The sequence below is a fragment of the Nansenia antarctica genome, assembly GCF_963989245.1.
Source record: "Nansenia antarctica genome assembly, chromosome: 3".
NCBI lineage: Eukaryota > Metazoa > Chordata > Actinopteri > Argentiniformes > Microstomatidae > Nansenia > Nansenia antarctica.
Window position 1 is genome coordinate 24,927,094 of NC_137688.1, and position 12,985 is coordinate 24,940,078.

Here is a 12,985-nt window from a genome sequence, read left to right on the forward strand (position 1 = left end):
GGATACAGCAGGTGTACTTCCGACTTCAATTCGTCACTCAGTCGGTCAATCATTCACCACCCTCTATTTACTCTCTCGATCCAATATTCAACCGTTTATTAGGACAGTATAGGGGGAAGGGTCATTGAATTATTCCAAGATAACTGTAATATAATATAATTTCTCTTTAAATAATTACCCTACCCATCCCTTCTCTCTCTCCCTCCCTTCTCCTCTCTCTCTCATTCTCTCTGTTTTACCAACATAGTAAAACGTTTGTTTATTTACCAACTCGTAACCCCAGATCATTTTAATCATCAAACAATTACAAACGTTGCCGACTTAGGGGAACTTTTCTCAGCAGAACAGTGAACCCTGTCTTACATTGGCGTGTCTTTTTGCCCACACAAGTCAGTCTCAGTCTGTTTGGTGTGTTTGGGTTATGAGGGGGCACTCACACACCACATGAGGGATGTCGGTATGCGGGGCTCTGTTATCTCCTGTGGTTTCAGCTAAGGGCCTGGGGGGGGGCAACTATCCCACTCGGCACCTCGTGTTTTTCAGAGATTAGGGTGCACAAAGAAATGTCAAAGGGAAGCGTTGGTTATTGGTTGAGAGCATAAATTAAAAGTATTTAATCATTCCAGGAACCAGGAAGAGAAACCACCAGGAACCTGTAAGAATGACAGCAAAAATCACTCAAACACTCATGAATCATCTCTATGACTAATACAATGAACAAGGCAACATGGCAACATGGTGTTGTAGGAACTCTATTCACAGCCTCAATAAAGTGAATACATTTCCTAATCCCGGTATTAGTGAAGTGGCCCATCTGAGTATCTCCTTACACGGCATTATTATTTAGTTTGAGGAGTTATTCAACATCAGACAACACTTCAATCACGTACCCTGTTAGAAAGTAATTATATATGACTTAATCAAGTTCCTTCTTGATTCAATAAGAAAAGACACTACCTGTGGAACGGTTCCATTCTGGACCAAACAGCAGTGTTCATGTTCCATGGTATACACAGTATTGACAGGCACAACCATAGAAATGAATTATATTTATATGGGCACAATGACTGCGCCCCCTCTCCATAATTTGGGATTTTGCATTAATTAACAGTTTAGTTAGAGTATGCAACAACTTTCAAGTGTTCTGTATCTGGGCTGGCCCGTCTCCTGACGGCAGTCACACAGTGGTATGAAGTCCAGCCAGCTGCCTCTGACTGGGGGGGGGGGGCAACAGCATGTTGCTGCAACTCAATTAGCATCTGGCTAACGATGGGCCAGGTTCACAGTCCACAGTCAGAGGTTGCGTCAAACAGAGGGCGGGCGTGTGCTTGACCGTGTGTCCTACTGTGACAAACCCCAAAGACACGTATCCGCCATGTCACCCTGGTGTTAAGTGACTTAGATCTCCTCAGACGAATATATGAGGTTCTAACTTGAGCATGTCAATGTTAGCCATAAACATATAGAACCATGTTTTAAAAGCCAACTCAATTCAACCCGTCACTCCAATCCCCATTTTCCTTCAGTTCCCTTTGGCCAATTCATCCCCATCTTCTTTTGAGGTGTTTGACTTGTCTTGCCCTCCGTTGATTTTGTATTTCTCCAGAAATTCTGCGTGTTTCTGTCTGAGTATCGCTGTCTGCTTCTTAAACCCGTTCACTCTGGGAATCAAAACAAATATCCAATCAGGTACAGTATTACTAATCCAATAATGCACTCTTACAGGAATTGGACAATAACAAATTGATACATACGTATACTATGTAATACCTCTGATTACCACTATCAAAACATTAACAGGCAAATGTTAGACGTGTTAATGTATTATTACCAATTTCTGCCATTTCCTTATTGTGCTAGGTGTGCGTGTTTATGTATGTTTATCAGGTCTCTCACACACCTTGCCCTCTCTTTGGAGGTGTTGTATATCTCGGTGATCACTCTGTCCTTCTCATCCATGAAGCTATTGTGGAACTGCTCCAACTTCCTGTGTGACAGGAAATGACACCAGCGCCGGTTAAACAACACAGACATTCACACAGACAAGAACAAACACAGAAGAATAACAGTGCCCCTAAGTTGGCTTTTAGATTTGTACTCATGTTTTACAATTCTGTAACTAGTACAATTGTAAATCACAGATCAGGAGAGGTTGAAGATCTCTAAACAATACAGGTGCTGCCAACTCAATGTGCAAAAATACTGATTAGCAGACCAATGACAACAATCCTTGGGCCTGAGCCAGGAGCACCTGTGCATACAGACTGGCACCTAGCTCTACAGACACACACATCTAGAAAATGCATGAGTAGCACTGAGTTAAATATGATACTCATCACAAATGTGCTTTCATGTTTGGTGAGTCTTCGGTGACTCTTCATACAGTAGCACCTCTGTGTTTGTGTTTGTTTTCATCCTAATCTCATCCTCCTGTTACCTGAAGATGAACAGGTGGGAGCCGATGCCCAGCACTATAGTGACGAGGCAGTAGCTAACTATCCGGAACTTCCTCTTCCTGCTTCTCTCCCTCTCCTCAGACGACGTCTCCTGAGGCTGAGGCTGAGCGTGGCGGAACTGCTCCCAGTAGCGCATGCTCTCCTGGGCCGCCGCTCTGAGAGAGAGTGACAGTGATAGTGAGAGAGGGAATTAAACAGCAAGAATGATTTTTAAATGAGGTGTGTGTTGCTATTTATCTGTTTTATTTATCACTCCACCAAAATACATTTTGTCATCATTGGGCTACTATAAGAGCATTGCAATTCTATATAGTTTTCACCAAAAATAAGTAGTTTTGCATGCTACCGAGCCATAACACTGGGAAAACCCCCGCTATCCTGTGTTGATTTAGTGTCAGTTCCCTGGGTCGATATGTCTAGTGATGGGGTGACGGAGATGAATCATCTACATTTGAGACATTTAGCAGATGCCTTTATCCAAAGTGACTTACAACAAGTACATTTGCCTGAGTGAATCATCTATACATCTGTCTTCATAAGAAAAATAAATCTATGCTAGGATCAGGGGGCATTGGCAGTCATTGACCATAGTAATTAGGCCATAGTAATCGTTAAATGTATTTAGAACTTATTTTAAAACTATTAATGCGAAGTGCTCACAGAAATAGTTATATGATCATATACTATTTGTATTCATCATCCATAGAACAAGTGCATTTTGGCTGTGCCACGTGTGTGAGTGTGTGTGTGTGTGTGTGTACTTTGGTTGTTGGTACCTTGGCTGTGCCGCGCTCCTGTGTGTGTGTGTGTGTGTGTGTGTCTGTGAGTGTGTGCGTGTGTGCGTGTGTGAGTGTGTGCGTGTGTGTGTGTGTGTGTGTGTGTGTCTGTGAGTGTGTGCGTGTGTGAGTGTGTGCGTGTGTGTGTGTGTGTGTGTGTGTGTGTGTGAGTGTGTGCGTGTGTGTGTGTGTGTGTGTGTGTGGTTGTTGGTACCGTGGGTTGTGGGTGGAGGTGGGTCTGAAGGGCTGGGCCCCGGGGAAGGGCTGTCTGAGCCGCAGGTCGTACTCCCTCCTGGTGGCCTCCCTGCTCAGCACCCTGTAGGCCTCGCTCAGCTCCACAAACTGGCCATGCAGCGCGGGGTTGGAGGGGTCTCTGTCAGGGTGCAGCTGAGAGAGGCGGAGCAGGAAGGTTTATTTGTGGACAGCTTACAAGTTACTTTACACACACACACACACTGACCCTATAACATAATACTGACCAGGGAGGGACACAGATATATAGGATGTGATGTATATCTCTGTTAACACACACACATCACAATGTCAAAACAAACAGTCTCTCATGCACATGCACACTCAGGCCCCCCGGGGTAACAAGGTGGGTGGGGGTGCGGGGGGTAACAAGAAGGGGTGGGTAGTCATAGTAGTTTTGCCTTCTGAGAAAATCTCCAGAGAATGAGGGGACGGACATAACAAGGTTGGCGATACAAATCCCAAAGATCGCATCACTCACCGGGGGGGGGGGGAGAGACGCACATTTACCCCCCACCCCCCTCCTGCTCCCCATGCCCCCGCCCACCAGTGCCGGGCCTTGTGCACACAGGGTCTACGGGTTTACCAATGGAACGGATGGGCTCGGGTCAATAACAAAACAAATAGTGAGATCGGGTCGGGCGGTTTAGGAAAATAAATGTTTTAAATATTGAAAAATATTGTGAGAGAGCGCACTCTTGTGGTAAACAGGGGTGCTGCAACTCTGTATTCACAATACATGTTTAGTGGTTGTTGGAGTGGAGTCTAAAGATGTTTTCCCACCTTGTGGTTACCAGTCTGTGCCAGGTATGGAGTGCATACCTTTTTTGACTTGTCGAAAAATGCATTCTTTATTTGATCCAGTGGGGCATCAGCTTTCACTCCCAGCAGGTCGTAGTAACTCACAGCCGTTCTACAATGGAGACAGAAACACAATGGAGACAGAAAGAACTGCAAATTGCATGGCCACATACACAGAACAATGCATCTAAACAGACACACTTGTGTTTTTTTCCAATTAGGAACAATTCACAATATACACACACGCATGCACACACTTATACACACTGTATACACACAATGGTGGGTCAGCAAATCCCAGAGGATCATCAAAGTTCCCAGCCACCCCAACCACAGTCTGCTTGAACCGATGCTGTCCAAGAGGCGAGGCCTCTTCCGGAGCCTCAGGGCCAAAACCCAGAGGCTAACCAGCAGCTACTTCCCCCAGGCGATCAGGCTCATGAACAAGCCCACTGTAGACAATATTGACTATCATCCAGCACATCCCATGCATACGGACTACCTTAACCTTAAACTCACAGACACTTTACTACTTGAACTATCTATTTTATTACTAGTTGTACTACTAATTGTCTCCTGTCCTACTTGTCACTTATGTCCTGTACTATTGACACTTTTTTATTATCTTGAATTATGCCTATTGCCTTATTGTCTTGTGCTGCAATGTCAGGAACCGAAGCCTTTTTAGAATTTTACTCTCTTACACTTGTGTGATGTGACGTAACAGTAAACTTGAAACTTAACTTATATAGATATATACGTATCTAACATATATAGATGTAGAGTACAAGTCAAAGCTGGAGTACCTGTGTATAGAAGTCTGGGACAGCAGACGGAGCCCACCCCTGTAGCACCGTAGACAGCTTTGACAAAGACGCAGCTGAGCCTCCAGCTGCATTGTGGCAATAAAGGACCTTTGGTGGAGAGAAGACATGATTCAAACAAAACATAGTAGGACGTGGGTGCAGGCAGACACAGTGTATCTAGGCAGGGTGGGTTTTCAGTAATGAAGCAATGATGAATACCTTTTCTCCAAATGTGTTAGCTGTCAAATAATGTAACTACACTTGTCATTCTATTGCTTGTCAAAAACAACCAAACAATACCATGTTAAATGCTGTAATAGAATAACAGAGACAGACACATTCGTGTTAAGAGCAGCATATACCCCTGGATGCTTTTGTCACACATACCGTTCAGTGGGAAAGAGTGTGGTCAGCAGCCCATTCACCGGGCACGTGATGTCACTGTGAAACAGAGTATGCCGATGTTAACACGGTCAAATAGTCAAGGTGTATGACAATAAGCACATGTTATTATTATTATTATTATTGACACACATAATATAGAAACATACTACAACCAATCACAGACAAGTTTGTTTCCGTTACAAGCAAGCATGTTTATTGATTCCAAACGTGTTGTTTTGGAACATTTGTTGTTTGGTTTGCACAGAGAAGCATTTATAAAAGTAGTAGTAAGTACATGGTTTACTGGTTAAGGTTAACGCAATGCATCTAGTTATTAGTTACAGTCTAAATGATACACACTGTAGTTAGCAGGCTAAGCAAAATCACTACCGACGGATATAACTCAACAGACTTATCTGTTGACCTCTGATTTCGTGGGGGCAAAACACATCAGAATGTAACACAAATAGTTTCAAAGCCAACGACAGATTGCAGGGGTATTAGAAATAGAGACATTCCGACCGATATGTTGCCCTTACTCTGTTTCATAACACACGGTGCTGGCTGTTGCATAAGTTGTCTCTGGCAGTGCTACCTAGCCGGTGTAGGTACAGGATTTTCCCACCCTACCAGAGTTTCCCACTGCACGTTTTCTGTTTTGAAGAGGAGGGTTAGGTGTTAACCCTGTGAACATGGGGATGCATTAAAGTGGATAGACTTTTTTTTGCAAACAGTGACACAATCAATGTTCAGCTAACTGGCTATAATTCAAAGTAAACTAGATAAATGGTAAGGTCTTGTCTTGCTATCAAATGCAAATGTCACTGACCGTTTTAGTTAGTTGAGTTTTTCCTGAAGCATCACAAAGGACTGCCTTGTTATCGTTTGTGTGCCATGCACAGCGCGTTTCATGCACAAAAAGATTGGTTATCGCCTAATAATAATAATAATAATAATAATAATAATAGTACATGTTGTTACTTTTCTGTTTCCGCCAATCACGCCTCGTCTAAGCAAACAGCTGTGATGGAGGCGGTCAGGGTTGCCAGATGGGATTGACAATTTCCATCTTAACCACAGTCTAAAACCCGCTAAATCCACCAAAAAACAGCCCAAAACCAGAAAACCGCAAATTACTATTGGGCAGGTGCCCATCTCCTCCATCTCCTGCCCCCTAAACTGTATGTCTGTTGCCAATGATGTTTGTAAAATAAAATTAAAAAACCTGCACATTGTATGTAGCTTCGGGGTGCGTGTTTTAACTTCACGCATTTTGTAACTTTCAGGCACTGACATTTTGATACAGTCTAAATGCTATTTATCCAGCCCAACCCGCCGAAATGCTTTTTTTCCGGCCCAGTGTGATCAAAAGTAGTCCATTCGGCGGTAACCCGCCCCATCTGGCAACCCTGGAGGCGGCGCTTAAGTCGTCTGACGTCACCCTAATCACTTCCTGATTTATCTTTGAATAAGGTTCTTTAGTTGACCAACATTATTATCTAGCTCGTCCGGGGCTCAGACGACAGTTCAGCCAGTGTCCAAGTCATGATAGTAGTCAAATGTTCAATGTCATTGAGCGTCAGGGTTGCTTGACTTGACTGAAGCCAGATCAATGGAAGGCAGGTAAGATCAATCTTTCTACTACTTAGCTAGTTAACATCTAAGCTTGTTGTGTTAGCGAGGTAGTTAGTTTTTGAGGTAGATACATACATTTCTGGTCTATACATTTCTGGTCTTCAATGGGAGTTGGGAAACTTCTTCACCCCTAACATCTCAGTCAACTGCATAGCCGAAGCTGTTCAACTGGTATTACACACTCATAACATACAGTAATGTTAAATAACGGTCATATATTCTATTGAAGGCTGAAGCAATCTGGGAAAAAGGGGCAAAATCACTTACTCCTAGGACATTTTCTGGCACTTCTATAGCCATAAAAACAATCCAGGCGAAATGTTTGATTAATAATTAATAATACTATTATTAATAGGGTTAAAAGGGTCACCTGATGCACACCTGCTTTACTTCCGAGGCTTGTTACGTGGCATATCTGTCAGACTATCCTTGTTCAATTTAAGAATGTACTGTACTTAGTCAGCACACACAATAACAGTTTTCTGTTTTTTTCTGTTATTTGAGTTTTGATATTTCAGATAAACGTCAATGCTCAAGCTCAGGGGTGACCGTGCCTTTTCTGTCGGAGCAGCATCCCCCTCTCAATCAGATCCGCCCCCTCTATCGACTCTTTTAAATCCAGGCTTAAAAACTTAGTTCTATTCTTTAGCGTTTCCTTAAAGTGGTTTTTGATTTGTTGTTCTTTTTATATATGTTTTTATGCTTACGTTATTGTGATTGTAGGCCTATATATTGTGATTTTATTGCCGTTATTGTGATCTTAATACATGTACAATGTAATGTGTAATGTGCAATACAGGTACAATTTGGTCAATGCAAGTTTTTTAAAATGTGCTTTATAAATAAAGATGACTGGAATGTCTTGTATATCCAGTCTGTCTTGTATAATGGACCCTGAAATCTCAGTGCTGCTGCACTGCGCCGCCTGGAAGGGTCTCTTGGAATCACAATTGCAAGTCCAGCTCTCTGCCAGGTACATTACCTACACAAACAAAACAGAATTTAACCTCAGGATACGCTATTTGGTTTGAATCTTTTCCCCACCGTCTCTCTGTCTCGCCAGGTTTAACCGTCACAAAGAGCCGGCTCTCGAGCGCCACATCGAGGAGGTATGGACAGAAAGGGTGACCAAGGACCCCTGGCTTTTCAACGGGGCCAAATTCAGGCTTCACTCTGTCAGCTTGCCCTCCCCGCAGCTCCAGTTCTCACACACACCCCTGCCTCCCTGCATGGAAGGGTCAGGAGACACAGGTGGCGGGCACTGTGGCACTCAGAGGGAGGGGAAGGGGTTGTGCGAGACGGAAGGTAATTTAATATCACTTCCTGCGTGTGGTACCAAACAGAGCTCTGACTGTGGGAAAGCAAAGGTGCTCGGACACCAAGGAGAGAAAAGAGGCAGCGTTGAAAAACCAAGTGACAGAGACACCTGTTGTGGACAGAGAGAGAGCGCATTGAACACACTCCAAGAAACACAGCGGACCCCCACCTCAACCCCAGTCTGCTGTGCCAAAGGAGAGCTCGCTGTTAGTAGGAGCATGGCAGACTCCATCCCTTGCCCAGAGAGAGACTCAAGCAGGGAGGAGGGTCCTAAACTGATCCTGAGGCTGGGTCTGACCTGCTATAAGGACTTCTTGGGTACCAACTGGTCCAGGGGGGCAGGGGAACTGCGCAGGCGCGGAGAGGCTGAGTTTGGGGACCCACTGGCGCTATTGGCTCAGCCTCTGGGAGTGGGAGGCGTCCTGTGCACTGCTGACAGACAGGTAGTGCTTATCAGGAGGAGCTGGAAGGTGGCTGAGGCTGGGGGCCTGCTGGACATCCCTGGGGGGCACCCTGAACCAAAGGTGAGGGAGGGAAAGTTTCATCGAAACTGTTTGGCAATATCGTATCGTATTGAATCATAAAGTACATATTAGTATATTGTGTATTAGCTTGTGACACACCCTTTATATTGGCTTAGTTCCCAGTAGTGTGCCAGATCAAAGTTAGAAAAGTGGACCTTAAGTCTGGGTCACACCAGATACCTCTACCTCAGCAGCGCGCGTGCATTTCATTTCGGCGCCCATGTTAACAGGTTAGAGCAGCCACACAGCCATGTTAACAGGTTAGAGCAGCCACACAGCCCATGTTAACAGGTTAGAGCAGCCACACAGCCCACGTTAACAGGTTAGAGCAGCCATACAGCCCATGTTAACGGGTTAGAGCAGCCACACAGCCCATGTGAACAGGTTAGAGCAGCCATACAGCCCATGTTAACAGGTTAGAGCAGCCATACAGCCCATGTTAACGGGTTAGAGCAGCCACACAGCCATATTAACAGCAGGTTAGAGACATCGGCGAGCCGAAATGAAACGCACGCGCGCTGCTGAGGTAGAGGTGTCGGGTGTGGCCCAGGCGTTAAAGCGTGGGTCATCTGACCCTGCTCTTGTTCCCAGGCGGTGTGTGAGGGCGTCTGTGAGGACAGGATCAGCGTGGAGATGCTGCAGCAGAGGGAGGAGGCTGTGGTCAGAGAGCTGTACTCCTCCGTGCGTGCTGAGATCAGAGACGAGGTGAGACGTGTGTCCACAATGAGACTGAGAAACGGGGCTTCGCTCTTCCTCCCTCCCTCTGTCTGGCTCCCTCTCTCCACGTCTTTTCCGTCTCGCTCAAGTCTTTCTCTTATCTCACTTTCCCTTTTTCCGTCTGTCTCCCTCCCTCTTTTTCTCTAACCCTCTTCTCGCTGCAGGTGAATGTTCCTCTACGTTTCCTGGGTGAGCCGGTGCTCATGGGTATCGCTCTGAACCACACCAGCGCAGGCAGACCCAGCGCAGAGTTCTACATCAGGTACTGTGCGTACTGCCTGACGTCACATCTTGTGCAGAGAAACAGAATCTATGTTTTTTGTGTGCTGTTATTGTTGTTTCCGTTCCCAGCTGTTCACTGACGTCAGCAGAGGTGAGAGAGCTGTATCGGCGGGGCGGCGCCGAGGCCCATGAATCCACCGACGTCGTGTTCCTGAGCAGAACAGTAAGGGGTTCTCCAAGATGTGAAAATGTTTTTTATGTTATTTTGTCTGTGGGCATGGCATGAAGAGGTGTATAGATATTGATGTATGTCACTCAAACATATCTAAGTAATCGTATGCACCCTGTCACTGTTTTGAACAACCTTTTGGAAGTTCAATGTGTATCTTTGGATATGGCCCTTTCTCAATTAGTTAGAAAGATGAAATGCCACCTCCACTCGCTTCTTCTCAAAGAGCACTGGAGGACAACATCTAAGGGGAGAAAGCTGGATCTTCTCCTCCAAAGTGTTTTGAGTAGGAAGCGAGACATTGAGGAAGGGCCTGTGTCTCTCTGTGCTTTTAAGGAGATACTGCAGCTGAACAAGAGCTCTCCCCTGTGGGCCGAGCTGTGTCCTTCAGCCAAGGGTGCAGTGGTGCTCTATCAACTTGTGCTGCCAGACGAGAAGGAAGACACAACCAATCAATCACAGACTCCAGCTTCCTCACCGGATAACATTTCAAGATGACGAAATGAAAACGAAACAATTTATTTCAACAAGGAGCAGTGTTTTATTGTTGTTTTTAACAGGCAGTACTGCTATACAACATGTCAGTCCCCTGCTAATGTGTATCACCATTCCTTGACATAAAGTTCCAGCAAAAATGTGTTATGTAAAATGTACAATATAAATCTATGCAAAGAAATGTCCCAATAGTGTACAACAACTTTATCAACTGTATATATGTTTTATACTGTGCTCTGTTTGGAAACATCTGATTGAGTGGTTTAATGTATCAACTGTGATTATACCAGCATGTAGGATGAATCATCTGTTCTGTCATGAATGGTGGGGTTTACATTTCCTGTCAAAACCATTTGTAAGATACTAATAAACTTGCGGGCTGATCATTCACAAACATAACCGAACTGGCAGTACAAAAACAGTCATCCCACTAAGGCACATTTTTCACTGTGAACTGTACTGTAACAAAAATCATCCAATTAACATTGAACATTTGAACAACATTTCGTATCTTCAAAATAGTGCAATTTCTTAGTAATAATAATAATCATTCCCTCCCCACATTACATGCAAAACAAGTGAATGATATTTGGCTAATACCATACTCTGTTAATGGGCAATAAACCCTGTGTAGATCCTTGCAACTGGACCTCAAAAAGCCATTGAAAACTGGTTAAAACCTGATGAAAGGTGACAATGCGGGAACCCTGACTGAGTTAGATAAAACCAAAGAAGGAATGGACAAATGAGAAAACAGTCTGTTAGTAAGACAGAATTATAGTAGCATTTAACAACAGGTCCAAATCTGTTCAACTTAACCCAAAATATAACCATATTTTATTGCATTGTTTTTAAATATATATATATATATATAATGGTAAATTAATAATCCCAGATTGCCCCATTTTAGTAGTAAAATAGTAATAAAATCTTAAATTAATAGTTCAATTCTCTGCTTACCACAGAACATATGATAATACAATTAATGAGTGATCAAAGTAAACTTTGGCACTTGGTGGCAGAACAATATTTCACCTAAAATTATAAAAATGATAAAATTCCAATCTGTTATACAGCTATACTCACCATAAAAAATAAAAGAAATTACAATCAACCTCGATAAACAAGTAGATAACACTGTTTTGTTTTCTTCTGAATCAGTGATGCATTTCAGAAAGAATTTAAAAGCTAAATTGCTTTATTTCCAACTGGAGTATACTGTACAGCACGATGATAATAATAATAATAATTCATTAGATTTGTATAGCGCTTTTCCGAGGCTCAAAGACGCTGACAATATGGGAAGAACGGAAAACACAGAAATAACAAGCAACAGATAACATGAGCACATAGAACACAGAGTTAACGAACGGGGAAGGGGAGGTTGTATGCATGTCCATGGGGGGGAGGGGGGTGGCAGGGTTAGGGGAGATGGTTAGGGATAGGGGAGATGGTTAGGGATAGGGGAGGTTGTATGCATGTCCAGGGGGGGGGGCGGGGGTGGCAGGGATGGGGGAGATGGCTAGGGGTAGGGGAGGCTGTAGGCGTGGGAGAACAGGTAGGTTTTGAGGTGGGATTTAAAAGTGAGGAGTGAGGGTGAGTCTCTGAGTGTTTGAGGGAGAGAGTTCCAGAGGCGGGGTGCGGCTCGTGAAAAGGCACGGTGACCGAAGCCTTTGAGTTTTGAGGGTGGGACAGTGAGGGGAACAATGGATGAGGATCGGAGGGTACGGGTAGGGCGGTGGGGGAGAAGGCGGTCAGTCAGGTAAGGGGGGGCCAGGCTATGGAGGGCTTTGTATGTGAGGATGAGGACTTTGAATTGTATACGTTCTTTGATGGGGAGCCAGTGGAGAGAGTGGAGGACAGGAGTGATGTGGTCACGGGAGCGGGTGTTTGAGAGGAGGCGTGCAGCAGAGTTTTGGACCATCTGGAGTCTATGGAGGGAGCGGGAGGTGATGCCGGTATATCCGATGATATCTGATTCGTTTAGACCGTGTGGAAGGCACAGTGAGATGAGCTACTCTGACCGACTTCCTCTCATTAGACGTTTACCAGTAACCATGGTAACTTCTGGAAGCGTCATTTCTGTGGCCGTAGAACCCCTGGTCTTGATAACCCTGATTCCACTGAACACAGAGAGAGAAATACATGATACAGTATTCCTGTCATTCACACAATGGAAGAGAGACATGACCACCTGAGTTCTATTTGGGGCGCGTGTGTTGGCTCTCTCACCTGTCTGTAGTAGTCTCTGTATGGGTCAGGCCCTCCATAGAGTCTGACATTCTGCCAGGGATAAACATTGGAGTCAGAATGACAGTACTTATTACAAGAGTACATGAATAATAAAATAATTAAACCATTCAATGGTGAA

General features: G+C 44.4%; 2 protein-coding genes across 2 annotated transcripts; one reads left to right on the forward strand and one right to left on the reverse strand.

Moving 5' to 3' along the window:
- Positions 1-725: 725 nt before the first annotated feature.
- Positions 726-6,358, reverse strand: dnajc4 (DnaJ (Hsp40) homolog, subfamily C, member 4). Its single transcript, XM_080525039.1, has 9 exons — positions 6,305-6,358; positions 6,015-6,128; positions 5,479-5,532; positions 5,092-5,199; positions 4,307-4,397; positions 3,447-3,619; positions 2,438-2,611; positions 1,901-1,987; positions 726-1,661 (listed from the first exon to the last, which is right to left on the reverse strand). The coding sequence occupies exons 4-9, from the start codon at positions 5,181-5,183 to the stop codon at positions 1,523-1,525; spliced, it is 756 nt and encodes a 251-aa protein (XP_080381165.1). The 5' UTR covers positions 5,184-5,199; positions 5,479-5,532; positions 6,015-6,128; positions 6,305-6,358; the 3' UTR covers positions 726-1,522.
- A 1,639-nt stretch (positions 6,359-7,997) lies between these two features.
- On the forward strand, positions 7,998-11,202 carry nudt22 (nudix (nucleoside diphosphate linked moiety X)-type motif 22; the record flags this gene model as incomplete). The annotated part of the gene is made up of 6 exons (XM_080527115.1): positions 7,998-8,083; positions 8,174-8,951; positions 9,543-9,656; positions 9,833-9,930; positions 10,020-10,113; positions 10,456-11,202. 6 exons carry the CDS (start codon positions 7,998-8,000, stop codon positions 10,615-10,617), a joined length of 1,332 nt encoding a protein of 443 aa, XP_080383241.1. The 3' UTR covers positions 10,618-11,202.
- Between the last annotated feature and the right edge of the window lie 1,783 nt (positions 11,203-12,985).